General features: G+C 46.9%; 1 protein-coding gene across 2 annotated transcripts in view; it reads right to left on the bottom strand.

Moving 5' to 3' along the window:
- The window catches only part of Tmem132b (transmembrane protein 132B), a 278,153-nt gene that overhangs the window by 14,521 nt on the left and 236,527 nt on the right, over window positions 1-27,105 (bottom strand). For both annotated transcript variants that reach the window (XM_076561257.1, XM_076561258.1), the window contains one exon: window positions 634-839. In XM_076561257.1, the coding sequence (XP_076417372.1) occupies window positions 634-839 (206 nt within the window). The remainder of the gene's footprint in view (window positions 1-633; window positions 840-27,105) is intronic.

Below are 27,105 nucleotides of genomic sequence, written 5' to 3'. Positions count from 1 at the left end.
CAGATGGGGGTCCTCGAGAGAAGGTTGACTTTAGGGCCTCCCCCTGCAGCACACATCATTTCACTGGACTCTTCAGATTTCTTTTAATACTGCTGCTCCCAACTTAGAGTTGAGGGAACTGGAGAATATGTAGTGGAAGTCGCCAGGTCACAGGGCTGTACATGGGAGGAACCAAGGTTAAAACTCAGGCAGTCTCATCTCCAGCCATGTGGACTTCACCACATGACACCTCACTCCATGTGTGATGACTGACAGTGAGGAATAGGAGGATGAGTGACGAAGGAACAGACAGTCACATGACAGGCAGTGGGAAGTAGTTATATTCCCAATACCAGGCTTTGTGTAGGTGCCTCTTAGAATCTCACATCACCTTCTCCTGCATCCTAGAAACTGCTCCGTGAAGCTACCCGTAGCACCCCTGGTATTGCTGCTATGTATTGTCTTTGATGTAATTCCCTCATGTCCAATGGCTAGTAATCCTCCAAGTCAGAGCCACAGCAACCCGAGTCCAGAGCACTGCCATGCACTGCTGGAAGCCAAACCCAGCCCACGGCAACACACCTCAGATGTTGCCTCCCACAGACACCTGGGCCCCAGCAGCCTCCCACCCACAGCCCACCTCCTGTTCCTCACCTCCTGTTGGCGGCCACCGGGATCCTCCAGCCCTTGATCTGGCTCAGCTCCGTGTCTGAGATCTCTATCTGCAGCGGCAGGCGGGGCACCCAGACAGTGATCTCCACCTGGGAGGTGAAGTGCTGGTGGGTGAAGTTCACGATAGTGCCCACTTTACTCTTCATCTCCTTCCCATTCACAAAGATAGAATCACAGGTGTTGGAGACCTGGGGGGTGAGAGGGGGGAGGGAGAGCGAGAACATGGAGACGCATCAGCAAGAGACACGCCACGCCAGCAGAAGTTCGTGGGCCTCGACAGCTCTGATTTATAAGGCACCCGAAGAGCAGGACGGGTACAAAGAGTAATTTGTAGGCACTAATTAGTGACAAATAGCTGATAGATAGACTCCAAGAAAGCCGTTTTGTGTTACAAAATACTGACAAGTTAAACCATAAACATAATTTAACGGGGTTGTGAAACCTCAGCTGCCTTTTGGGAGTGCGCTGTTTTCTTTATCTTACCTTTTCTTATGGGCGCAAACCACCACTAATCAAGCCCCAGGTGTATCTTATTCCACTCTTATACCACATTTGAAGATGCATAAAAGGTGTTCATGTTATAAAGAAAATGCTTTGTTCCAGCCATAAAGTGAAACCACTGAAGAAAAAAAAAATCAAGAGGGTTCTGCCCTAAATTAAAATCCTGGTAGGCTAAGTGCTCAATGGAAACACGGAAGGGATTAATCCTGCAAACACTAAACCGCAATTTCAGACACTGGAGAGAGGGAGGTGGCATCTCACAGTGGTCCCTTTCGCGGCACTTGGAGGCGCTCTACTTTGCCCACTGCTGGGGGGGTCTTGGCTAGACACATCAGTCCCCTGCTTTCTTTCCCATCTCCTGGGCGAGAGCGAATAAAACGCCGCAGTCTCATTCTCCATCAGGAAAGGGTCTTTGTGCGGAGTTCAAAGGGAAGGGACTGAGGAGTGACGTCAAAGGTCAACTTGAAGTGCCATACCATTCCTCAGGGACCATTCACTCACCTTGTGTTCTGTGGCAGGGTGTCTCATTACACTAGAGAGCTCACTGGCTTGGCGAGGCTGTCTAGCCATGGAGCCCCTGGCATCTTCCCATCTCTGCCTCCAAAGAGTTTGGCTCACAAGCATAAGGCCACCATGTCTGGTTTTCTATATGGATGCTGAGGACTGAACTCAGGTCCTTGGTTTTAGGGGGTGAGCACTTCACCAACTCCACCGTCTCCCCAGCTCCTATGTGCAAATTATGAATCTGTCGAAGGAATGATATCTAGGAACTTTAAAACTCAACTATAATAAAATCTGCCCCCAAATCCCCCTCCCAATCAGCTTGGGATAGATTTGCTGTTCAGAGTGGGAGGTCATGGAGAGAAGGGGACATCAGATGGCTAAGGGCTGGCCGAGAAGGAAAGGGGCCTCCAACCTGGCTTCAGTTACTCAGAGACGGAGATGACGGGAGGGTAGACATCGTGTGGCAGAACACACCTGAATATGAGCACTAAACCCCACTCTTACGCAGAAGAGCTGAAGTACTGTAATTCAAATAACCTATTGTATATTTTATGAGTATTTAAAAGAAGGGAACTTGCAGGCTCCAACCACAGGGCAATTATAGAAGATACAAATGGAGTTATTGGATTTATATTGGGGTATCCTACACACACACACACACACACACACACACACACACACACACACACACACACGACCATTATGTGTGAGTTATTTATTTATTTGGTTGGTTGGTTTTGTTTTTTTGTTTGTTTGTTTGTTTTGAGACAGAGTTTCTCAGTGTAGCTTTGGCTGTCCTGCAATTTGCTCTGTAGCCCAGGCTGGCCTCAAACTCACAGAGATCCTCCAGCCTCTGCCTCCTGAGTGCTGGCATGAAAGACAAGTGCCACCACCGCCTGGCGTGAATTAATTTTTTAAACGTTTAAGGAGGTGGAAATGTTGGAAGCTCTCGTCTGACCATTGCACACTGCACACAAGTGTGGAATTACCATACACTTGCCCACAAATCTATACAATTAAAAGAACGATATTCTTAAAAGACAGCAATGACAGTGGTGGCTGATGTCTCTCTTGATATTACAGTCCCAGTGAGGGGTTAAAACAGGGCCTGTTCTCCTAATTTCCCAACTTTAGAAAGAAGAATACTCTTTCCAGCCTTGCGTTTTTAAAAGGGAGAAATGCAACAATGAGCCAAGAAAGCCGTCCATCTTTCAAGGCATGTGGGAGAGACTTAAGCATGTGCTGTTATGCCCAGAATCATGAAAAGAACAATTGGAATGCAGCTCCTACTCAGGGCAGGACATAGGACAGAAGGCTGAGCTCTTATATTCCATAGTACCCATGGTGCTAACCTGACTCCCATTCATTAGTTTCTCAGGGAGGAATTAAAGCCTGTCACGAAAAGCCCTCCCCTTCTGTATGAGCACTGAGCTGGGAGAAGCTGAGTTCCAAGAGGTCATGACCTGCCCTGGACTCTGCTCACTCTACCCCTAGAGAACAGGGCCTGAAGCCAAGGCAAAGCCAACACAGAGATTTTAACTGTCACCTTCCTCCTGCCTCAAAGACTGGTCACCCATTTCCAGAACTTTCTCAATATGCCTTCCTAGAATTCAGACCTCAGCTCTCCTGTGCTTGTGATCACTGACCTTCCTTGTCGGCTGGTATGGGTCCACACCAAATCCCACCTCAAATCACTCTGACTGCATGCAAATGTCAGGGACATGTTGGCTCTAGGAACTTCCATCTTAAGAATGTAAATCACAACCGGGCAGTGGTGGCACACGCCTTTAATCACAGCACTCGGGAGGCAGAGCCAGGCAGATCTCTGTGGGTTCGGGGCCAGCCTGGGCTACAGAGTGAGTTCCAGGAAAGGCACAAAACTACACAGAGAAACACTATCTTGAAAAACAAACAAACAAAGAACATAAATCACTTGGCTGAGGAGATGGGTCAGTCAGGAAAGCATTTGTCTTACAAAGACGAAGACCCAAGATCTATGCCCAGAATTTACAGTTTACAACATGGAAAAAAAAAAAGATAGGCTAGAGAGATGGCTCCATGGTTAAGAGCTCTGGCTGTTAAGTTCAAAGCACCCATGTGGAGGCTCATAACCATCTGTAATCCAAGTACAGGAAATCTGACACCTTCTTCTGGCCTCCACGGGCACTGCACACACATGGTGCACATATATGTGCATGAGGGCAAAATATACATATTAAATTAAATATAAATAAGTGTGATAGCATATACTCCTAATCCCAGAGCTGTGGAGAGAGAGAAAGGTGAATTCCTGGGGCTTGCTGGCCAGCCAGACTAGCCTACTTGGCAAGTTCCAGGCCAGTGAGGGATTCCGTCTCGGAATAGGGTCGGGGAAGAACAGGATGGCTCAGCCAGGAAAAGGTAACTGCTGCCACGCTGAGCACCCACATTCACCTTGCAATGGCAAACACTCTCAAAATGCCCTTGGTGGTTTTGCTGGGACACATACTCACTACTCTGTCCCCAGCACAACACAGAATGCGGAGGATTCTTAAGGTGTGATTATGTCACAGCTGTTGCTCCTGGCATCCCTTCCATCCAGAATGTCATAATGCATGCCTACCTAAGAAGGGATGGGCGAGTGAGTCAGCAAGGCTCTCTGGCTAAGGCATAAGGAAATGTGAAAGTCAGGCTGGGCAGTCAGCTCAGGCCTACAGTGCTTGTTACACAAGTGTGAGGAAGTGAGTTTAACACAGAATCCACACTTAAAAATATAGAATAAAATAATAGAAGCATTGTGGCACATGCCGGTAACCCCAGTATGGAGAAGGTGGAGACAGGGGGAATCTGAGAGCCAAGTCTAGCCTCCTTGTCAAGTTCCAGGCCAATGAGAGACCTTGTCTCAAAAACAAGTTGGACGGCACCTGAGGAATGATGGGCATGCACCTGCACACAACTATACTCAACCTTATACACACACACACACATGCATACACACACACACACATACACACGCATGCACACACATACACATACACACCCATGCATGCACACACACACACACACACACCCATGCACGCACGCGCACACACACACACACACACACAATATTATAAAAATAAATGACATTCATTCCATATATCGTGGGTGGAAACAGATCAGGAAAGGACACAGGGCTCAAAGCATGGGGACTCAAAGCTGATGAACATGTATGACCTTGGAATTAATTCCAGTACTCAGTATGACCCTCTGACTAGGAACTGAGATTACAACGTGGAATAAGTACCTGTTAGGTAGAAAAGATACGGCAGTGTAAAATCCAAGTTCCCACTCCCATCATTCATCTATCTTTAAAAAAAAAAAAGTATTATGTGTATGGGTGTTTTGACTGCATGTATAGGGGTGCACCATGTGGGTGCAATGCCTGAAGAGGCCAGAAGAGGTCATCAGATCCCCTGGAACTGGAGTTACAGATGGTTGTGAGCTGCCACGTGGGTGCTAGGAGCTGAACTCAAGTCCTCTGCACGAGCAGCCAGTGCTCCTAACTGCTCAGCCGACTCTCCGGCCCCCATCATTCATCTAAACGACACCTTCAGGGCCCTCCGAGCCCCAAGAGGAGCATAGAAAACCAAGTGCTATCTATCCTCACATAAGAAGAGCAGAGGCCAGGAGCATGGAGATCAGAAAAAGACTGAGCTCCGTCACGTTCATCTTCCAGTGTGTTAAAACAGCTTATAAAATGTCATCTTGGGAAAGCTGCCTTTAGAGGTTAATATTTTACTGTCCAGTTATTACACTTCTGCAACTCCATTATCTCAGGATGAAAGACACAAAAGGGAGCCTTGAGACATGGGGATGGCTCCTCGGGGGATCTTGGGAGTCGCTCATTTCATTCTCCATTCAGAACAGCAGCGGGAAGGATGCGGGCTAAATCTACCATCCTGCATCAAGCCTGCTATTGGCCCATGAGGCTGTGAACAGGAAAGGGGCGATAGGCGGTCTGCTGGGACCTTTCCCAGCCCGAAGGCTGTGCCTACACTACAGAGTCAGAGAGAGCACTTCTTACAAATATTCACAGGAAAAAAAAAAATCCAGAGACTCCAGATTTAAACAGGCAGAGGGCCCGTTGTCATGGGAGCCAAACACTTTGTGGGTCTTACTGCATGTCGCAAAATCCACTAAGATGCAGCAGGGAGGCAGATGGTGTTTATTTATTTATTTATTTTATTTTCAAGTTACTTTTAGTGTGTGCTCGCACACACACACCGCACACATACATACACATGGAAGGCAAAGGACAGCTTGAGAGGGTCAGCCCTCTCCTTCTACCACATGGGTCCTGGGGACTCAAACTCAGGTTGTCAGGCTTGGCAGCAGGAGCCTTCACCACTACAGAGTAGCTTTTACTTTCTAGACTATACAGATGGCATCGGGATGCATGCTCCTGTCCCCACTTTCTTCTATCACGATTTCAAGTTCGGCCCTTGCTTCTGCCTGGCTGCATGGTGGCCCCAGGCTTTCTTTTGGCTCCTTCCAGCCAGAGCCATAGAGGAGGATTGATGGCAATTAATCAGCTTCTCCCATGCATTACTATAATCACATGGGTTCCCAGGGCAAGGTCCGTCAAAGCAGGGCAATAACCAGGGCTCCTCACTTCCTCGAAGCTATTCTAGCATTTGCTTCCCCCCAAGAAAGCTTTTAAAGATTCCATTCCAACCAGCCCGTGCTCCAGCAAGTTCCAGGCCAGCAGAAGCTATGGTTGTAAGATCTTTTCTCAAAAATAAAAATCGTCCTAAGCTATACCTGTAGAAAGATTGTGTATCCTTCACGTTTATTCTTCCACATCAGACCAGGACTCAATGTATAATTTATCACTTTAGCACTCTTTCAGGAAACCCTCATGTCCAGGGAGGGGCTGCTGTGAGCAGATCAGTACCACAGTCTGGGGCCCAGCTACCTAGATCTTATCTGTTCTTTCTCTGACAATGCTGAACACGTTACCTCTGAGTCTCTGGGGCTAAGACCCTTCAAGAAGGACCCTGAGGCGCCTAGGATCTCCAGTACACTCATGCAGTCTCTCAGAAACCAAGTTAGGAACCCCAGCATGTTCTGCTACCATACAACCTTTCTCTGCCTGAGCATCTCATCTGTAAAATAAGAATAAAAAGCCTCCCACCCCCCCACCCCCTTTTTAACCATGGTTGCTGAGACCCAGGAGCTATCCTCGGTGCTGAACACAGAGCAAGGCCATGCATAGTCCCCACCCTCACGGGATTTAAAAGCTGGCCTGGGAGAGATGCTTAATTAAAAGAATCGTATAGTTATATAATAAAGAACTCTATTATGGAAAAGGCTTTAGAGAAAAAAGTAAAACAAGGAAAAGAACAGAAAATGAAAAGAGAGTGTGCTAGGTGGTTAGACTGGAAATCACACATGCTGTGAAATGACAGGATGGCAGCAGTTTACTTCTGAAATAAATGTTAAGTTATAATTCTATGATAAAAATCTGTATCAAAGATAAAACTTCTTTAAAAAATTTTTTCAGACAAAAACTAATGGAATTGCTAACTAACTGAACTAACTGAAGAAATGTTAAGCAGGGCACAGGGATGGCATGGTGATTAAGAATGCATACTGCTTTTAGAGAAGATCTGAATTTGGATCCAAGCTCCCATGTCCTGTGGCTCACAACCACCTATTACTCCAGCTGCAGGAGAATCTGTCACCCCCGTCTGGTTTCTTTGGGCACTGCATTTATATGCCCATGTGTACACACACGGACACACACAGACACACACACACACACACACACAGATAATTAAAAAATTAAAAAGTAGAAAACTTTGAAAAAGAATGTTAAAGAAGAAACATTTAAGGAGAAGAAATAATGAGTCAGACACTCATATCTACACACAGACATCAGAGCATGAGGAATGGGGTGATTTAAACAAGACTAAAATTACCATTTTTTTCAGAGTCCTAATTGCTCTTTAACATAAAATAATAGTAATATGTGTTCTCATCTGAAGCAAATAGAAAATAGATGGCAAACTAGAGCAGATGGGGAGGAGTAATTGGGAATGTAAGATTTCATGGGCTATATATTAATACATCTAAAGCAGTATTTACCTAAAGGTGAATTCGGATTCTTTGACACATACTGCAAATACCAGCTGTGGTGGGAACACATAAAAACAACAAGTGTTTTAATTTCTTTTTTTTTTAAAACACATCTTGATGCTGAGGACTGGAACCCAGATTTTCGCATGTGCTGAGCATGCATCCTGTCACTGAGCTATGACGTCCTCAGCCTAAAATTATATTTATGAAACAGTAAAAACAATAAGCTAATAAACTGAGACAAAATATTCAATTGGCCAGATGGGCAGCAGAAATGAGGGAGAATATCAGAGAGCAGATGGGAAAATAGATAAGAGCAGGATATCGCCTTCCAATCTTGTCCTGCAGATAATAATATGAGATAGGAATGAGTTACATGTATAAATGAATACACAGATCACCAAGTTGTTTTCTAAAACCTGGGTGCAAGCATATACTCTGTACAAGAAACTCATTATAAGTATAAAAGCATGGAGACACTAGAGATAGATGAGGAAAGAAAGATCCACCATGAAGACCTAATGAAGGGGAACTGCAGAGTCTGTATGAATCCCTATCACAGAAAGAATGGCTAGAGATAAAGAGAGAAGCCACATAAAGGACAAGGGGCCTAGGAGATGGCTCAGTTAGTAAAGTCCCTGCCACAGAAGCATGAGGACCTGAGTTCAGATCCCCAGGCCCCAGAAGTGTGGCACATTCATGACGCCAGCACTGAGGAATAACAGACAGGGCAAGAGACTTGCTGGCTATCCAGTGAAGCTGAATCAATGAGCCCCAGGTTCAGTGAGAGACCCTGCCTCAAAAAACACAGTGGAGAATTACTGAGGAAGACACCTGATACTGACTTCTTGTCTCCACATGCACGCACATATACTCATGTGCATATGTGTACACAGCCACATGAAACATATAAACAACACACACAAGAAATGTGGTTAAACTTTTTCCAAATACATAGGGATATAGGGGCAGAGCTCCAGCGTATCGTATACAAAAGCTAATAGAGAAAATCAGTACAACCACAGTCACACCACTGACTCTGACATTTAACACACGTTTCTCAGTAATGTAAAACAGCAGACAGAGATGACCCGAATAGCACATCAACCCATGTGAACTCATCAGCCCAGGAAGAGGAGTAGATTACACACTACTTCACTGACCACAGGTCAAGAGTTCACCAAGGGAGCCTTGATTTTCAATGCTAGGTCAGAAAATCAAGGCCACCGATCCCCACAGCTAGCCAGCTGTCACTCCCACCATGCTCGGGCACCTACAGGATTTTCTCTTTGTTTCCCAGCTTTGAACATCATATGCCTAGCATAAGCTTTGCTTGTGCTTTTCGTCTCTGTGGTGTGTGACTTTCTCAGATTTAAAGTTTGGTACCTTGATTATTTTGGCTATTTTGTTTTCAAACATTTCTGTAGCTCCATTATTTGGCTTTACACACTTCACACACACACACACACACACACACACACACGCACGCACGATCATTTAATACCACCTCATAGCAAATGCTTCCCCCTCCCTCCTCCCTCTCTCTTGCTGGAGGGTTTCTCTTACACTATCACTCCCTTGGTGATTCTGTTTGGGTAATTTCTCTCGACACATTCCACTTCATGGATTCTTCCCTTCGCTCTGACTACCCTGGTGAGAAGTTCATCCATCCAAACATCGAAATCTGGCTCTAGAGAGATGGCTCCATGTTTAGGAGAATGGGCTGCTCTTCCAGATGATCTGCATTCAGTTCTCAGCACCCATGCTAGGTGGCTCACAACCACCTATAACTCTAGCTACATGGAACCCGATGACCTCTTCTGGCCTCCATAGGCATTACACTCATGTGTGCATGCGCACACATACACAAATAAAAAGGGAAATATATCTTTTTAAAAATCAAGATCATTGCTGCTGTGCACTTTTATTTCTAGTATTCCTGTATTCTTTTTTGCATGCCCTTAATCTCTGCTAAAACTACCCATCTATTCATTTACATTGTCCATCATCTCCATTCTAACCTTTAACATGTCAGTTATAGTTATCCTAAATTCTAGCCTGAAAGTTCCATAATCTGAGTCAGAGCTAGTCTAATTATGAACTGTTAATATCCTCCTCAGGGGTATGCCTTTGCATCCATTTTTCATGAGTTTTAGACTTTTTCATTTAAGGATAGATATGTTCAAACTCATATAAAGGGTGCTGAAATAAATTCTTTTTTTTTTTTTTTTTTAGTCAGCAATGGGCATAACTGTCCCTCAAGGCCTTTGGTGATGAGGTTTACTGGACTTGGGCTGAGGCATTGTGGTCATGCTTAGGGCACCAAGGGCTTCAGAGTACTCTCCCCTCCCTCAAATTTAGAATATGAGATAATCTCCCAGGGTTTATTTTCTCAAGTCTTCTCCTTCATGGCTTTGGATATTTCCATTTTTGTCCACAGAGTAGCTGCCTTGTGCCTCTCCCAGCTACAATCACTACTGTTTCTTCCTTGTGCTTTTTTTGTCTAGTGGAAACCCAGGGCTGCATTCTCTGGTGTTCCAGGCATCAGACTCAGGTTGGTACCCACAATGTAGAGAATGTGCCTGGAGAGGATGAGTCCATATCCACTGCTGTGATTAAATATGCTGAGAAAAAGCAATGTAGGGGAGAAAGCATTTATTTTGGCTCACAATTCCAGGCCACAGACCATTACTGTTGGTAGGTCACAGTGGCTGGAGCTTGAGACAACTAATCGTATCACAGCCACAGAAGGACAGAGAACGAATGTGCCTGTGTTCACTTGCTTGCTTCATTCATATACAGTCCAGGGGCCAAACCATGAAATAGTGCCACTCAGCTCACATTCAATGGTGGTCTAACCACTTCAATTAAGATAATTCCCTCACACACACACACACACACACACACACACACACACACACACGCCAAACTGATCTGGACAACCCCTCCTTGAGACTCTCTTCATAGGTGATTCTAGCTTTGACAAGTTGACAGTTGACCATCACACCATTTTAGAGACATGGAGAGTTTACAACATATCTGAAGCTAAAATCCAGGGCCACCTCAGAGTCAGTGCTGCTATCAGTGGGCTCTGAGCAAGCCTCTAGAGACAGAGCAAGTCCAGGAGCCTGTGTTGAGGAGGTCCACCTGAGCCGTGAAAGTGACTAGTGTAACAGTAGTGACACACGGTGCTCATGAGCTTGGACCACACTGGTTGTGTCTATTCCAAGTCAAGGACAAGATGGGATTGCGGCTCATAGTGACATGAGATGCTCAAGAAACCTTCCCAAGAGGACTCACTGCTCCTGGCCCCACCATAGAGGAAAAAAAGTTATTTCCATCACTAGGAAAAGCCCTGTCCCCATCACGCTCAGCAAGGTCCAACCGCACCCTACACACAAGCACAATCCAAACACTGCTGCCCTTAATGAGGACTCCATGAGGCCAGGCCTGTGATCTCGTGCAAAGTGCTTGTCTGTGTGATTTTTCATTTATGCATTCCGTCCCAGGGAGATCCAGACAATAAGGAGATTTCAAAAGCGCCATCACTTAAGAACTAAGGATGAGACCCAAGCACTTGCTACTCATCAAAGGATGCCCAGAGGAATGGGGAAGTGTCTCCCTGGTGAGGGCCCAGCATGGGGTCCTGCCCAGCTTCCTGTTCCAGTTTTTCTCAGTTCTGAGCCTGCTGGGAGAGGCTTGCTGAGCACAAGCCACAGCACAAGCATGGGGATCAGGAGACCAAAGTGCTTGGGGAGTGTGCATAACCTAGTCACATAAAAGCATCTGAGTAAATTCAGCATCTTCTAGCGGGATTGTGGGGAGCCAGGCCAACCCAAGACTTTTTCCAGAGGCCCAGATGAAAGGACAGTTCCGTGTCCTTGTCCAGGAGAATATATGGCAAGGCCGGTCTGAAGATGAACAGTCAAGGTTGTGGTTTCTGGGATTCCAACGCTTCCCCCGGGTCTGTGCTCATCAGTCTTTAGGCAGCTGTTTCTGAGGGACCCCATGTTCTCTTTCCAACACTGTTTAACTTAGCTTTCTGCTGACCTTTCTATTGACCTTGCAATAGTATATATGATGCTGTGCTTCTTAATCAACTTACTCGGCCTGAGTCATCAGCTTATTCAAGACTTCCTGGTCCCAGTTATTGCTTTTGTCTTCCTTGTTTCTCATCCCGGGTCCTCCCCTTGACACCTCACCATTCAGGGACCCTTATTCCTGTAGGTTCATGTTGAGGGATCAATAGAGAACCAGATCAGGCATGTAGCACATGCCTATAATCCCCCACATTTAGGAAACTGAGGGAGGAGGATTGTCACAAGTTCGAGGGCATCTGATGGGCTACAACATTGGAGAGGGATGAATAGAGGGGAGAAGGGAGGGGGAAGGAAGGAGAGAGGGATAGAGAGGAAAAAAGAGAGGGAAAGAGGAAAGGAGGGATGGAGGGAGAGAGGGAAGGAGGGAGAGAGGGAGAAAGGGAGGAAGGGAGGGAGGGAGGGAGGGAGGGAGGGAGGGAAGGAAGGAGGGAGGGAAGGAGGTAGCACTCTTCTCCAGGTCTGTATCTTTACATTTAAAAACTATTTACGGTTTTTGTTATTGTTTGGTTTTAGGAAAGGAAACTTCTTGGCCAGATAGATGCCTAGGCTGGTAGTCTGCTTGCATAAAGGCATGAGGATGTGAGTGAAATCCCTAGCCACCACTTTTTTAAAAAGCCCCATGAAGCGGCATCCACGCACAATCACAGGACTGGAGAGGTAGAGACGGGCAAAGCCTTGGACCTCCCTGGTCAGTCAACCTAGGTGAATCCGGGACCTTGTCTCAAAAAGCAGACAAGTAAAATGCAAGGTCTGTGGCCGCTGAGGAGGACTGGCACCCGAGGTTGGCCTCTGGCCTCTGTACACTCTTACGCACATGCGCGTGGCACCTTGCACGCACATGAGCACACACAGAGAAGGAAAAGAAACTTGTGCCAAAAACTGCCATGAACCATGAAGGTGAGGAGGTCGGCGGCCCGGGAGTTTTCATCTCCAAGGGGGAAAGTCCACACAAACAGCAACCTGCCTGCCACCTGCTTCAGGGCATCCATAGAAAGGCTTCGGCTCAAAGACCCAGCAGGGCCAAGTTTGCCCACCGCTGCCAGGGGGAGGCTAGGCTCACGGGGGAAGGTTTCCAAAGCGCTCCTTGGCTTAACTTCCCATTGCCAGGCCCTCATTCTGGCGCATATTTGCTCTGTTCCTAAATATTAACACCGTTTTATTGCTCCCACCGCCTCTGTGTTGTGTCTCTGTATCTGCCTCTGTCTGTCTGTCCATCTGTGTACGTGTGTGCGTGCATGCATGGGTGCGTGCATACGTGCTTGTGAGCCCCCAGGGAACCACCTGTCTTCATCTTCCAAACTGTAGGATTACAGGTGTGTGCAACCCTGCTGACTTCCGTACATGGGCTCTGGGGATTAAACCAGATCTCCTCAGCCCACTTAGGGCTCTTTCCTTACAAAGGACCGAACTTCTGCAAGGACAGGGGAGCTTTTTCATGCTTACTGGATTCTGCTCAATCCGCAGGCTTCAACTGGAGCCTGGAAACAGAAGGGCACGGGCTCTGTCCCCCTGCCTCAGCTCTGACCCCTCCACTTTCCTCTTCTCACTTTGAACGATGGTGAATCCTGCCTCCCATGCTCCGGGACACGTGCCCTACAATGGGCACGTTACCCATTAACAGTTGCAACCGGTACTAACTGACCTCAGATCCTCTGAGAATCAGATTGGCCAACTTAGCTGGCTCCAAGTGTAAACATGGCTGCCAGCAGCCCACTCTCGTGTGTGTGGAGAGGTGGGAGGAGGTAATTATCGGAAAGAAAGAAAAATCAGAAAAGGAAGGATAATTATCCCAACCTGGGAAGGCAGCCCACAAGGTGTCCACCATGTTGATATAATTAAGTGAGTGAGAATTTCAAACCAGCTGCTTTCTCATTAGTGGGGACGGATACCACGTTCCCTGGGAGCCAAGAGTCACCACACGGCATTTCCTCGTTTTGGTTCCCATCGTCCACACGTCTTCCTTCCCCTTCTCAGTTAATAATCACCACGTCTCTTGCCCAAAGTCTTCTATGCACAAACCCTCCCTCTTGGTGGGACGGAGGGGGTCAGACAGGCTGTGACTAGATGGGTCATCTGCTAAAGCCACCCCTGTAGTAGGATCTGGCTGTGGATGTATGTCATGCTAACTTCAGCAGCCACAATGTGGGGGCAGAACTGGCCCTGTGAAGTCCTAGCTGACACATATTAAAGTTCCCTTTCCTGTCCTCCAGAGATCATCTCTGAAGCGTTTCTCCTTTGGATGCCTGCTAAAAGGATAGAGTCCTGTGATGAGAGGGTGTATCCCAGCACACCACAGGGACTCCTGGCCTCCTGCCCCACAAGCACCTGCCCGAATGCTTCCTTGTGGGTTCACACAGTGTCCCTTCAATATGACAAAGTGGATCATGGAGGGGAAATTCTCAAACACCAAACACTTAATTATTCCTTTTTCCCTACATTGAACATAATGACCATTCACTTGGTGCTGCATTAAAAACTGAATCAATGAGTAGCAGACAGGCAAGGGGATTCCTGTTCATTCATTCATCCAGTTAACACACCCAGGATGAGACGCTGTCGGTGCACATGTCAGTGATGGAAACGGGGTCTCCATCTGCACTGAGCTCGTTCTAATGCGAGAAACACAAATACAAACGAACAGCAACAGGTCGTCAGATACTTGTGGTATTATCAGATGGTGGCAAAGGGTACAAATGAAGATAAGGAACTAGAGAGAAGATGTGTGTGTGAGGCCAGGTGAGGCTAACTCAGTGCCCACCTCCTGAGCACTGAGACTCAGGTGTAGACCACCATACCTGGTTTATTTGGTGCTGAAGATGATCCCAAGGCTCCATTCATACCAGGCAAGTCCTCTACCAACTAAGTCACAATGAGGATGGATGAGCAAGTATCTCTGTGCTATGCTGATGTAGATGCCCTTGGGTATACACGGAGGAGCTGCCTATCTGGGTTGCTCTGGGCTCACAGCCATGCTAGTCTAGATAGCACACAAACAGGGCCTCTCTTTCCAGTCCTCCAAGACTCGGTGGTTAACCTGAAAACTTGTTAACATCTCTAACACCTGAGGTAGAAACCTGCCCAAGGAGGATTCTGTTGCATTGATTTGTCCATTGGGCTTTGACACTTTCTTCATCCTAAATCCTGACCTAGAAGAAAGGCTATAGCCACATATGACCTCTTGTTTCCACAGCATGCACCAAATCACTCACCCTCCCCTGCCTACCCCATCTCTGAGGCCCGGCACAAACTAAGCCCAGAGTTAGACCATGCCAATCAGTTCTGGGCTCTTCCTCCGGAGATTTTTTTTTTTAATAAAGAAAATGGTTTCCTCTGTTGAGAATTGAAAATGGAAAAGATCCCTCTCTTCCATCCCCACAAGGACACCTAGTCATGCTGAGATGTCACAGCTGGAAGAAGACAGAAGGAAGTGGATGCAGGAAAAACAAGAAGATGACAGCATCCTGGCACAGATCTGTCCTCCAGCTCTGGCATCCCCCCACCCCAGCCTTCCTACAGTTGGTTTATAAAAACCACATGTCCCTTGTATCCAGGGAGGATTTGAGGGTTCAGTCTCCCTAACCCCAAACCATGAGACCTAAAGGGCACTGCTCTACTTCAGGTTTCTGAGGGTATAGGCTCACAGGAAATGGGTCAAGCCAACCCTGAGTGATATCCATTATGGATAAACAAAGCCTCCTTGTGTGGTGCCTAGGGATGTGGCTCAGTGGTACAGCACTCGCCTGACCTGTGCAGTGTCTTGAGTTGAATTCCCAACACCCAGACATCTCCATGTGCCTACATTACATTTCTTTACCCTTCTGTTTGTTGATGGACACCAAGGCTAACTCAATGCCCATCTCCTGAGCACTGAGACTCAGGTGTGGACCACCATACCTGGTTTATGCGGTGCTAAAGATGATCCCAAGGCTCCATTCATACCAGGCAAGTGCTCTACTAACTAAGTCACAATGAGCATGGATGAGCAAGTGTTTCTGTGGGATGCTGATGTAGATTCCCTTGGGTATACACTGAGGAGTCACCTGTCTGGGTTGCTCTGGGCTCCCTCAGGGTCCAGCAGCCCTTACTCACTGCAGCATCTCCACAAAAAGTTAATGCTGCAGACGTGGGCCTGAAAGCATCTTCACGGGTCCTAGGAGCCTTCATTGCTGGAGTTCGCTCTCTGTCACCTGACAGACCTGGTCCCTGAGTTTTTGTGGATAGAGTTGGTTCACTGATTCTTCAACAAATCCACAGCCTGTGTTTCAATGAACATGTGCCTTCACCTTGGGCATCAACTAAGGGACAGACACTCTTGTTGGCAAGAAAATATATTCTGTCCTATCTCTCCAGGTTGTGTTTGGATTTGGTTTTTTGGGTTTTTTGTTTGTTTGTTTGTTCGTTTTGTTTTGTTTTGTTTTTTGTGTGTGAGACAAGGTCTCACGGACTCCAGGCTGGCCTCAAACTCACTATGTAGCTGAGGAAGACCTTAAATTTCTGGTCCTCCTGCCTCTACCTCCTGAGTTCTGGGATTCCAGGTGTGCACTGCCATGCCTGATCTATGTGGTGCTTAGAATGGAATCCAGGGCCCCATGCACACACAGGAAGCAGACTACCAACTGATCTACATCTCTAGACCTTCAACCATATTGTTCTGTGTGCTCGCCTCATCTTCCACAGAAGAAGAGCATGTGACGACAGCCCAATGGTGACGCCATTCTGCTCACTCTGCTCACATCTGTTCAGTATGCTCATTGCCAGAGATGTTTCTAGAAGGCCAGAGTTTCCTTCTACGACTCAAATTAACCCCAGCATTCCTCATCACAATGGTCATCTGGCCTCACATGTGATGGTACCCTCGGTTCCTACCACCCTCCCATGCCCTGCATACCACAAATACCCAAGCCCGATTATAAATCCTCAGGACCTATCAACATCCCCTAAACTGCGACACAGGTCACATTTACAGGGGCAGCACACAGTGGTAAACCTGTAGCTCAAGCTTCCTGGGTCATTTGACCCCTCCGGGACAGTGAGCACAGCAGCTCTCTGAACCTCAGTCTCTTCCTCTCTGCAGTGGGGGTGACCCTGCTGCTGTTTGAAGGGACAGTGTTAACCTTAGGTGAAGTAGTCAGTGCAAAGGACCCAGATGGAGAGTGATAGACAGATGTGAGTTCTCCATTCCTGCCTTTTATGAAGTTACTGAAAGGATAAAAAAAAAAAAAATAACAATCTGTAGGACTAGATAAGACTGTTTAAAAAAAATAAGGAAAGTATTCATGGATTTAATTTATTTCTGAAACAGGAGGGTGTGCCCAGTGCCTGCTTGGTGACGCTGATTCACAGGCTTGGAGAGGACACCTCCTTGTTCTCCTAAGACAGCCAGAAATCATGAATAACAGAAGGCCAGCCCGGCCCCCATCCCTCACGCGTCTCTGAGAGACAAACGGCCCCAAGCCAGACTTGCAATATTCTCGACACCTTTTAAACAACATGAAAGAGCGAGGCAGGGCCTGCAGCAGCCTTCGGGAGAAATGCACAAGTTTTGGCTCTGCTTCACTTTTTCTTTTTGACCTTCTGTTTGGAAACGTGATCAATGTTCAGAAGACAGTTCATGGCTAAAGAGAAACCGTACCAGTACCAACATTTATCAACTGCGCATTTTATGCCAGACACTGGGCTTGGTCGCTTTATTTTCAAAGATATTTGTGTGTGTGTGTGTGTGTGTGTGTGTGTGTGTGAGAGAGAGAGAGAGAGAGAGAGAGAGAGAGAGAGAGAGAGAGAGAGAGAGAGAGAGAGAGAAGCCAAAGGTGGATGACATCTGAGAAATGACCCCTGAAGTTGACCTCTGGCCACCATACACACATGCAGGCATCTGCAAGTACAATCCTACATGTACATACACCTATCTCCTGCATACACACACACACACACACACACACACACACACACACACACACACACCTGGACATATAAGCTGGTAGTGAAAAAACACGAGCTTTCCCTGCTGGACCCTTATCATCTTGACCGTGTGATCGGGATAAGAAGCATCGCCTGTCCAAAGGGAGGCTGTGGAACCCACCCTCTGCTCTCCGAAAACCCTCATCCTGATGCTCTCAGCTGAGACAGAATTTATATTTCCCACCCGCTGCACAAGGCAGCATTCATTTCTAAAATCCATATCAGGCTGCTGATATGCATCAACCAAGGCACTGAGTTGCTGGCAGTGGATCCCCTGAGTGTCTGGGGGAGACGTGAGAGTCTCACTGACTCCTGTTTAAGTCATCACCTCTCCCGTGCGGGAAGAGAGCTTGTCAGGCATTGGTTCCTAATGTCTTTGGTTTTCCTGTAGACACCCGAGATATTTAAGAGAAAAGGGACACATTTCCATCTGTAAAAGACAGTGTAACCTCTCAGGGTAAGCTTGGCAGGAGTCAGTTTGAGGACAGTCTAAGAGCGAGAAGGGGATTAAAGGCCTGGAATCAGTGTCACAAGCCTTTGCAAGGGGCTGCATTCCCTGAGAAACTGGGGCACTCTTTTTAATACAGTGGTCAGAGCTCAGAGGCTCAAATCCCAGACCCGCACCTACCTCACAGCTACCCTGCATGGCTTCTCATCAGTAGGGAGTGGAATTTAACAGACAAGCCCCAAAGGGTTTGAAATACTGTGGGGATTGATAGGCATAAAGAGCTCGGGGGCGCACAATAAATGCTATGTCTTATCTCATGCCAAGTTGGTGCCTAAGAGGCTGGGGAGACGGCTGACTGGGTAAAAGTGCTTGCTCTGCAGGTGTGAGCACTGCAGATCTGACCCCCGAGAAACCCACATCAACTTGGGTGCGCTGGGTAGAGAGGCTAACCACGCTGTCTCGGGATGTGCTTGACTGAGGAGCTCTGCTTCAATGAATGAGGCGGGAGAATGACCAAGCTGGATTCCCAACATCGGTCTCTCTGCCTCTAAGTGCGAGTGCACACACATCCTCGTGAACCCACACACAGGCAAAAACATGCGTACACACACATACACACCACACACAAAATGAAAAAGAAAAAAAAAAAAACAGGGCCTCAGGATCAGTTCAAAAAGCAGATGCACCACCATCCCCCAGAGAATGATGGCTGGGGTCATCTCAGAACCCTCACTCAATGGACTCCAAAGAGTCTCTGTGTTCCCCAAACCATGATATCATCCTCCAGCGCCTGTAGCTTCCCCTTCCCCCAGACCACTAGGGATCTGTCCACAGAACACTTGCACTATGTCAGCCGTGGTGACGGGTGACCCAGATACATTGAGAAGAAAGGTTAGAGAGGTCCACGCCTCATCACAGAGCCTTCCATCTAAGGGGAAAGTGCTCACGAGAGCAATAAGCCAGCATTCTCCCACACCCCCTCCTGACATCAAACAGACCTGTGGTCACATTTGCTTGTCTGCCACTTGTGGGAGAGAAGCAGAGAGGAAGACAGCAGATCTAAGGAAAGACCCAGCCATGCTGCAGTCCCTCAGGGTCTCTCTGCTGTCTGTGGCGATGTCAAAACCTCACTCTTCCCCCTAGCATTTACTGAGAGCCCTGAGTCTGCCAGGCACCATGGGAGGTGCTGGGGCTGGGAGGCGACAATTGAGACGTGTCTGTGGTCCTCAGGGAACTCATCCATCATTCCAAAGGAGATGTCAGATGGAACATTTTGTCCTAGATACTGTGAAATCATCCGAGTCAGAACAGCTCTCGGCTGCAGCTGATGCACAAAAACCACCTGCCTCATTGATGGTGCTGGTGAGAATCTGACATTTGAGATGGCCGGTAACCCCTGGCTCCCTAAGAATTCCCTTGAGTGCTGGAGCTAACCCTACAGTGTCCCACACACAACATCTACTAGCACTTCAAAGTTTGAAATCCTTTGATGAAGTGTGCTTGGCCATGCTATTCTAGACACCACCTACATTCTAGAGAGTTCTCCCCCTGAGAAGAACAAGAAGATTGAGGAAGAGCAGCAACCTGCCTCTGTCTCTTGGGGGTATTGCTCCTAGATGTTTTTGAAGTTTGAGCCTTCAAAAAAAAAATACTAAGCCAGGCGTTGGTGGCGCACGCCTTTAATCCCAGCACTCGGGAGGCAGAGCCAGGCGGATCTCTGTGAGTTCGAGGCCAGCCTGGGCTACCAAGTGAGCTCCAGGAAAGGCGCAAAGCTACACAGAGAAACCCTGTCTCGAAAAACAAACAAACAAAAAAAAAAAAATACTAAGAAGAGTCTACTATCCACCAGGTCTGGTTAAGTGGGAGAGAAACCATCGCTGAGTGAAATCGGATATCCTACCCTGCCACAGGGGCCACTGCAGCAGATTTACAAACAGGCTGGCCACTGACACCAGTGTCCAAATTCTGACTCTTCCCTGTTTGAACTTAGTGACTGTCTGTGACATTAGGACAGATGAAGGATGAGACGCGCACACTCCGAGACCAGACAAAAACTCCCGTGGATTGAACAAAATTCAGTGAGGCTCAGCAAAGAGACACGACCGAGGGAAAATGCCTTGGCTCTTTCCATTGTAACGTCCCCAACAGACTTTGTACTGACAGCAGGACAGCCCCATGGTGAAGAGCCACACACCTGCCTCCCTGCTATACCAAAGCGCATACTTTTACATTGGACACTCCCTTGACTGTTGACGGCAATACAAAACCAATCTGCGTGCGCCCTTTAAGTCATTTCCTGCAGCAGGAAGCACAGTGGATACCACTTGCTGACTTTCTTGCAGCCTGGCCCTCAGACGGCTTTCATACACAGCCCAGGACCACTCGCCAAAGGAGTGATGCCACCCACAGTGGACTGAGCTTGACTAACAGTCTAGACAATCCCTCACAGACATGCTTACAGACCAACCTAATGAGGCGCTTTTATCAGTTGCTTCTAAGCTGTATCGGGTTGGCAGTGAAAGCTAACCATGACAGTGATGGCTACTAACTTAGATAACATCGATACATTGGCATAATATGAGACCTATGACATAACATAAAACCTATCAGATTTTCATTTAAAGGTGTGCCTTTCATGTAAGTCAATCAGTGATTGACTCTGAAACGTCGTTAGGAAAAAAAAATGGCAAAGGCTGACGTGAGCCTTTGCCATATAACCCTTGTACCTAAATCCGCCCCTACCTTGGACTGGATTTTCCATGTATGTGACCTGGTTGAACTCAGAGGTTTGTTTCAATCACCTGAGTGTCTTGAGGATGCTGGTGGATGCCAGGGTAAAGCCGACAGCTCTGCCTACCATCTAATGACACTCAGGACAAGTACCAAAAGGCATTAGGTTCCCTTCCTTCCCACTGAATACCCAGAAAACGCTTATCTAGGAGACAATAAACGTATCCACAGAGGTCACAGGTACCAGCAACCATATCTGCCCAGGTCTCTGTCTCCGGAAGGAGAGCAGCAGGTATTTGTGCGTTAGAACAGGTGGGAAGGAAGCGCAGGTGCACAGCTCCTGGGAGAAGCGGAGAGGTACGCAGGTTCGAGCTGGCTCACTCCAAGATCTCCCAGAATTATGCAGAAGTGGTTCCAGGATGCTTAGTTCTTAATTAGAGATGCCAAAGATGGAAAGGAACAAATGCTCTAATTGATATTGGAAGCTTAATGAAGTTGACGGAACAAAAGGTTGAGACTGCAGCAGTGTGGATCCCCGGCCAACAAGAAATACATGACACATCTCCAACCAGAAATGCAACAATAAAAGTCCAAATTACTAGCATAAAGAAGGACAGAATTAGGCAATCACAGCCAAACTGCCTGACAACTTATTCTTAGCTGCATGGCTCCTGGCAATGGGGGGAAGGAAGGAAATTCATGCCCAGAAATAGACTAACAGCGGGGATTTTTTATATGGAATTTTTTTGTGTGTGTGAAGCATTGTGCATTGCAAGAGGGAAAGAAAATGGCTTTAAATCTCTTTTGATTTTTTTTTCCTTCTCCCCATGTTCTTTCAAGTAAAACTCACATCAGTCTGAGGCAGGTGGATTTGGGTTTCTACTACTTGAAATAACAATGAAAATAATAGTCGCTTGCGCCGGAATTCATCCTCGGTCTGTCAGATCCCCCCCACACTCTCCTGTCTGTCACACCTGGCCAGCTCCCACTGCCTGAAGGGTGATGTCTACTCAAGTGTGTCTCCCTGAGGAGCCCGCTCAGAACACACCTGCCTTCCATTTAATCCGCTCTGTAAGCCCAGCTACTTAGGGGGACTTTGATCACACACAGCCTGCTGTAGGTGGCACACACTGACCCAGGTAAAGCTGCTACCACGGGGCACGCTGTCATTTCCCATGGGGCTTCAGTAGCCAGCTCCCCACACAGCTCAGCAAGCCACAGAACATTTTATCCTTTTCCCTGCCATTCACCTCCGCGACTCTTCCTCTCCCACAGACTAACTTCTTCAGAAGCAGAATCCTTCCCTGGGGTAGAGAGGTCTTTAAAATGTCAACGCCTTTTGATTGGCCTTTTAAGGTCTCATTATTGTGAATCTGCCTGGTACCTGTAGGCTGTGAATATAATAATGGCAGCCAAAAGTTACAGGAGCCATCTTCAAGATCTGCATGAGTTTATATTTATCTCTCCATGAGTGTGAGAATCTGTCTACCATGGATGATGATGGGTTTCTCTGGTTGGTTCTGGCAGCTACTGGCATAAAACATGTCGTGGTTTGAGTGAGAAATGTCCCCTATAGGTTCCCATAGTTGAACACTTTATCCCCAGCAAGTGGCACAGTTTGAAGAGGTCATGAAACCTTTAGGAGGTGGAGACTTGCTGGAGGAAGTATGTCACTGGGGGTGGGCTTTAAGAATTTATAGACTCACCCGACTTCCTGGTCTCTCTCTGCTTTCTGACGGTTGATGCAATGTGACCAGCCAGCCACATGCTCCTGCTGCTCTGCCTTCCCCCACTGTTATTGAAACCGTGAGCCAATAAAACCCCTTCTCCCTCGGGTTGCTTTTGTCATGGTGTTTTTTGTTTGTTCGCTTGTTGGTCATGGTGTTTTATCACAGCAACAGGGAAGAAACTATGACACTCTACAACTGCAGACAGGTAATAAATATAAAACCATCACTCAGAAAGACAGATGCCCAATAATTAAAACACAATTAAGATACAGAAGTTGCATTTCATGTCCATGCTCTGAAGACCTTTAAAAGATCTCTTTAACAGAGGCAAACCAAAGCACACAGGGTAGCCCGAAAAGCAGGGTCTCTTCTCAAGTAACCCAGTCCTAATCTCGAGAACCTGTGACTATATTAACACAGTACAGCAGGGAACCAGGGCACCCAAGAGAGATATCCAAATCTTAGCCACCAATGAGTCAGAGCTTGTTTAGAAGAGAAAGATTTTTTTGCAGATAAAAGCTTAAAATCTCAAGCAAAGGTCATCTCCAGTTAGGATGGCCCTTAAGTTCAATGACAAACCCCTGCATAAGAAGAATTATACAGAAAAACAGTGGTGAGCTCATACAACAATGAAGACAATGAGTGAAACTTCATAGGCCAAGGAATGCCAGGAGCCAACTCTCCCAGTGCTTCTGGAGGAAGCAGGAGCCCACCCCAACGTGATTATTGCAGATCCTGTTCTCAATAACTCAGCCAAAAGAAATGTCAACCTCTTCCAGCTACCTGGTTTAATGACAACTTTCTACATAAGCTCTTGAAATTAATGCATTGGACAAAGGGTATTGAAGATCCATTGAGAAACCTGAGATGGCCTATCTGGGTGTCTCCCATGCTGTGAGAACAAATGTCTACTCACCCCAGATATAGAACTAACAATGGACCAAAATCCGACTAGGTGAACCAATGAATTTCATTGGGGTTACTTATAGGAATATGGGTGAGAGGGTACCTAAGAGTAGCAGAAATGCCTCAGAGACGGCTGAATCACCAAAGCCCACCCCAGCATAAGTGACAGCTCACAAAAGCTGGGAACCTGGAGCCCACTGCATAGCCTGCAAGCAGCTTGGTAGACTGAAGAGTGCCTTTCCTGGTGGCTCAGTTGATCTGAGCCTCTTCTAAGCATCTCTACTGGTCTGTGATGATCTCTCAGCCATCTTTACTGAGCCTAGTGAATCTGCTCAGTTTCAGAGACTTCCTGAAGCTGTTTTGAATTGTTTACTTCCTGTCTTAAGGAGTTTTCCCATGCCAGTATTAAAGACCTTTATAAGGGGAGGTGGAAGGGTCAGAGTCAGAGAAGCAGGTGCAATGATGGAATCAGAAAGAAGAGGGAGGGTAAGAGAGAGAGAGAAACCTGTAGCCTTTCAAAATGGAGGAGGGGACCTGAGCTAAGAAGATGGGTGGCCTCTAGGTCTAAGAGAGCCAGGGATGGATTCTATCAACATCTTCAAGAAGGAACACAGCCGGCAGGCAGATATCTCTAAGTTCTAGGCCAGCCTGGACTACCAAGTAAGTCCCAGGAAAGGCGCAAAGCTACACAGAGAAACCCTGTCTCAAAAAAAAAAAAAAAAAAAAAGAAGAAGAAGGAACACAGCCCTGCCAACATCCTTTAGATTTGTGCCTATAGGATAAGACAACAAATTTGTCTTTTAAGCCACTAATTGTTACAGTTACCATAGAGACAGATGTGAGGATCCCAACTCCCCTTCAGGTGTGGCTGTGGGCTTAGTGTTGCTAAACTGCTGAGAATGTTAATTTCCTATTAGCACTCTTCAAGCATTGGTACCCTAAACTATAAGGAGCAGCCCACCTGGCCCCTTGAGAAGCAACTGATAGACCCCCCCTTGTGCCTGGAGCAAGAGACACACACAGATACACACAAAGTCACACTCATTTTTTTAAAACAATTGTTTTATTTTGACCGATCTTCGGTGTGCCTCACGGGATGGCATTAGAAGAAAGCTCTCTGTAAGAAGCCTGTCCACTACCTCATTGGCCCCTTGTGTCCTGTCCCCTCCCCTCCTAAGAGGTAAGGAAGCTCGGCTCAGGGTGGTCACACAGTCTATCCAAGGTCAGACAGTAGGGAAGGGTGGAGCTGGGATGGGAACTCACAACCAACGTCTGAAATCTTAACCAAGGAACTTGCTGTACCACCATCTTTTTCTCTCCACTAGGAATGGCCTCATTAACTTCCACTCTGAGGGCCTGAAAGGCAAAAAGCACATTGCGTCTTTCCCACAGTGGCCCTTGGCAGAGGTACGGAGCACTATGACTGTCCCTCTCTCCACAGATGCAACAGTACCCTCCTCCTGTCCACCTCACTGCCCAGAGGGCCTCCCACCACCTCCTCCAGCCTTTTCTGCTGTGGTTTGATTGCCAGAACCCTCCATGCCCTCACATTGTTGCTCAGATCACAGATTTCCCAATGCCCCCCCCTTTCAGGTTCTATAAAGACAGAATTTGCCGTCAGAGCGATGGAGTGAACTATAGTATATGTTACATTATTTTTTTAAGAGAAGGGACCAGAGTACAAAAAAAAAAAAAAAAAAAAAAAACCTCTACTTTCCTCCAAAATCTAAAAGCAGAAAATCAGCACCCAACTGGTACATCCCCTCAGCCTTCACAGGGAGCTGAAAGGGGGTGGTGGAGCTTGCCGTGAGCAGATTGGACCTTCCACAGAAAGGATAGCCTCTGCTCAACTTCAGAAAGGTCTCACAGAAAGTGATGTGGACCTGGGGCCACTCAACCTTGGGGGTTTTCATAGGCTCAAAATATTCATTTCTACATGAATTTGCCAAATTTTTCATAATGGTGTGATGGCTATTCTTAGTTGTCACCTTGACTACATCTAGAATTACCTAAAACTCAAATGACTGGGCACACATGTGAGGGTTTTTTTTTTCTTAATTAAATCATTTGAAATGGGAAGACCTACCCCAAATCTGGATCTTTGAAGATTAAATCTTTAATCCAAACCTTTTGAGGTAGGAAGAGCCACCTTTAATCTGGGCCACACCTTCTGCTGGCAACCTACATAAAGAACGGGGGGAAAAAAGCTCTTTCTCTGCCTGTTTGCCCTCTCCTCACTGGCAAGTCCATTCCTTCACTGGCATCAGTGCCTACTTCTTTGGGATTCTAGTGTACGCTGAAGACCAGCTGAGACATCCAGCCTCCTGGACTAAACTACTGGATTCTTGGACTATCCATTCATAGGCAGCCATTGTTGGATTAGCTAGACCACAGCCTATAAATCCTTCTGTTAAATCCCCTTTCTACATATAGAGATTCATTCTATACGTTCTTTTACTCTAGAGAACTCTGACTAATAGAAATGGCAATAAATTAAATAATAATAACAACAATAAGTAACTCATGGGCTGGGGAGATGGCTCCGTGAGTAAAACCGTTTGCCACAAAAGTGTAAGGACCTGAGTTCCAATCTTCAGAACCCACCTAAAATCTGGATGGGTACGAGTGTCTGCAACCCCAGTGCTCTTGCCAGGAGGTGGGAGGTGGAGACAGGAGACTCCTCAGGAGCTAGCCAGCCAGCTAGCCTGGAATAAGCAATGCAAAACAACAGAGTCCCTGTCTCAAACAAAAAGGAAAGCAAGGGCTGACCCCCCAAGGTTGCCCTCTGACCTCCACATGTATGACCTCTACTGTGGCACACGCTCACCTGCATTCACACGCATGAATGTATACACACAAGAAAGAAAAGAAACAACTTCCATGTACATGAGCGCGCACACACACACACACACACACACACACACACACACACACACACCACTCTGGGCCAAATCTGGCCCTATGGTTGCCTCTCTGTTGTTCTACAGTGAACTATAGCTGCATTCTTGAATGCCAGTGAAACCACCCATAGACAGCAGCCCTGGCAGCTGGCAGACCTGTTGGATCTCACCACTAATAATAAAGGTCAAGGCTTCTTACAGATACAGACAGACAGACAGAGACACACTCACAGATACACAGAGACACATGTAGACAGACACACACACACAAAGACACATATAGACAGACATAGACAGACACACTTATATAGTCACACAAACACATATAGACACACAGAGACACATGTAGACAGATACACACACAAAGACACATATAGACAGACATAGACAGACTTATATAGTCACACAAACACATATAGACACACAGAGTTCACATATGGACGGACACACACAGAGTCACAATTATAAAGCTTGTCACCTGTTTTCTGTTTATTTTAGATTCTCCACTCTCACCAGATACAGAGGGCATCTGGCCCTTTTTCAGCTGTTGATACCCATTCTCTGAAAGTCACAAGATC

Source organism: Peromyscus maniculatus, chromosome 23, assembly GCF_049852395.1.
Source record: "Peromyscus maniculatus bairdii isolate BWxNUB_F1_BW_parent chromosome 23, HU_Pman_BW_mat_3.1, whole genome shotgun sequence".
NCBI lineage: Eukaryota > Metazoa > Chordata > Mammalia > Rodentia > Cricetidae > Peromyscus > Peromyscus maniculatus.
This window is presented reverse-complemented; position numbering and strand designations above follow the sequence as displayed.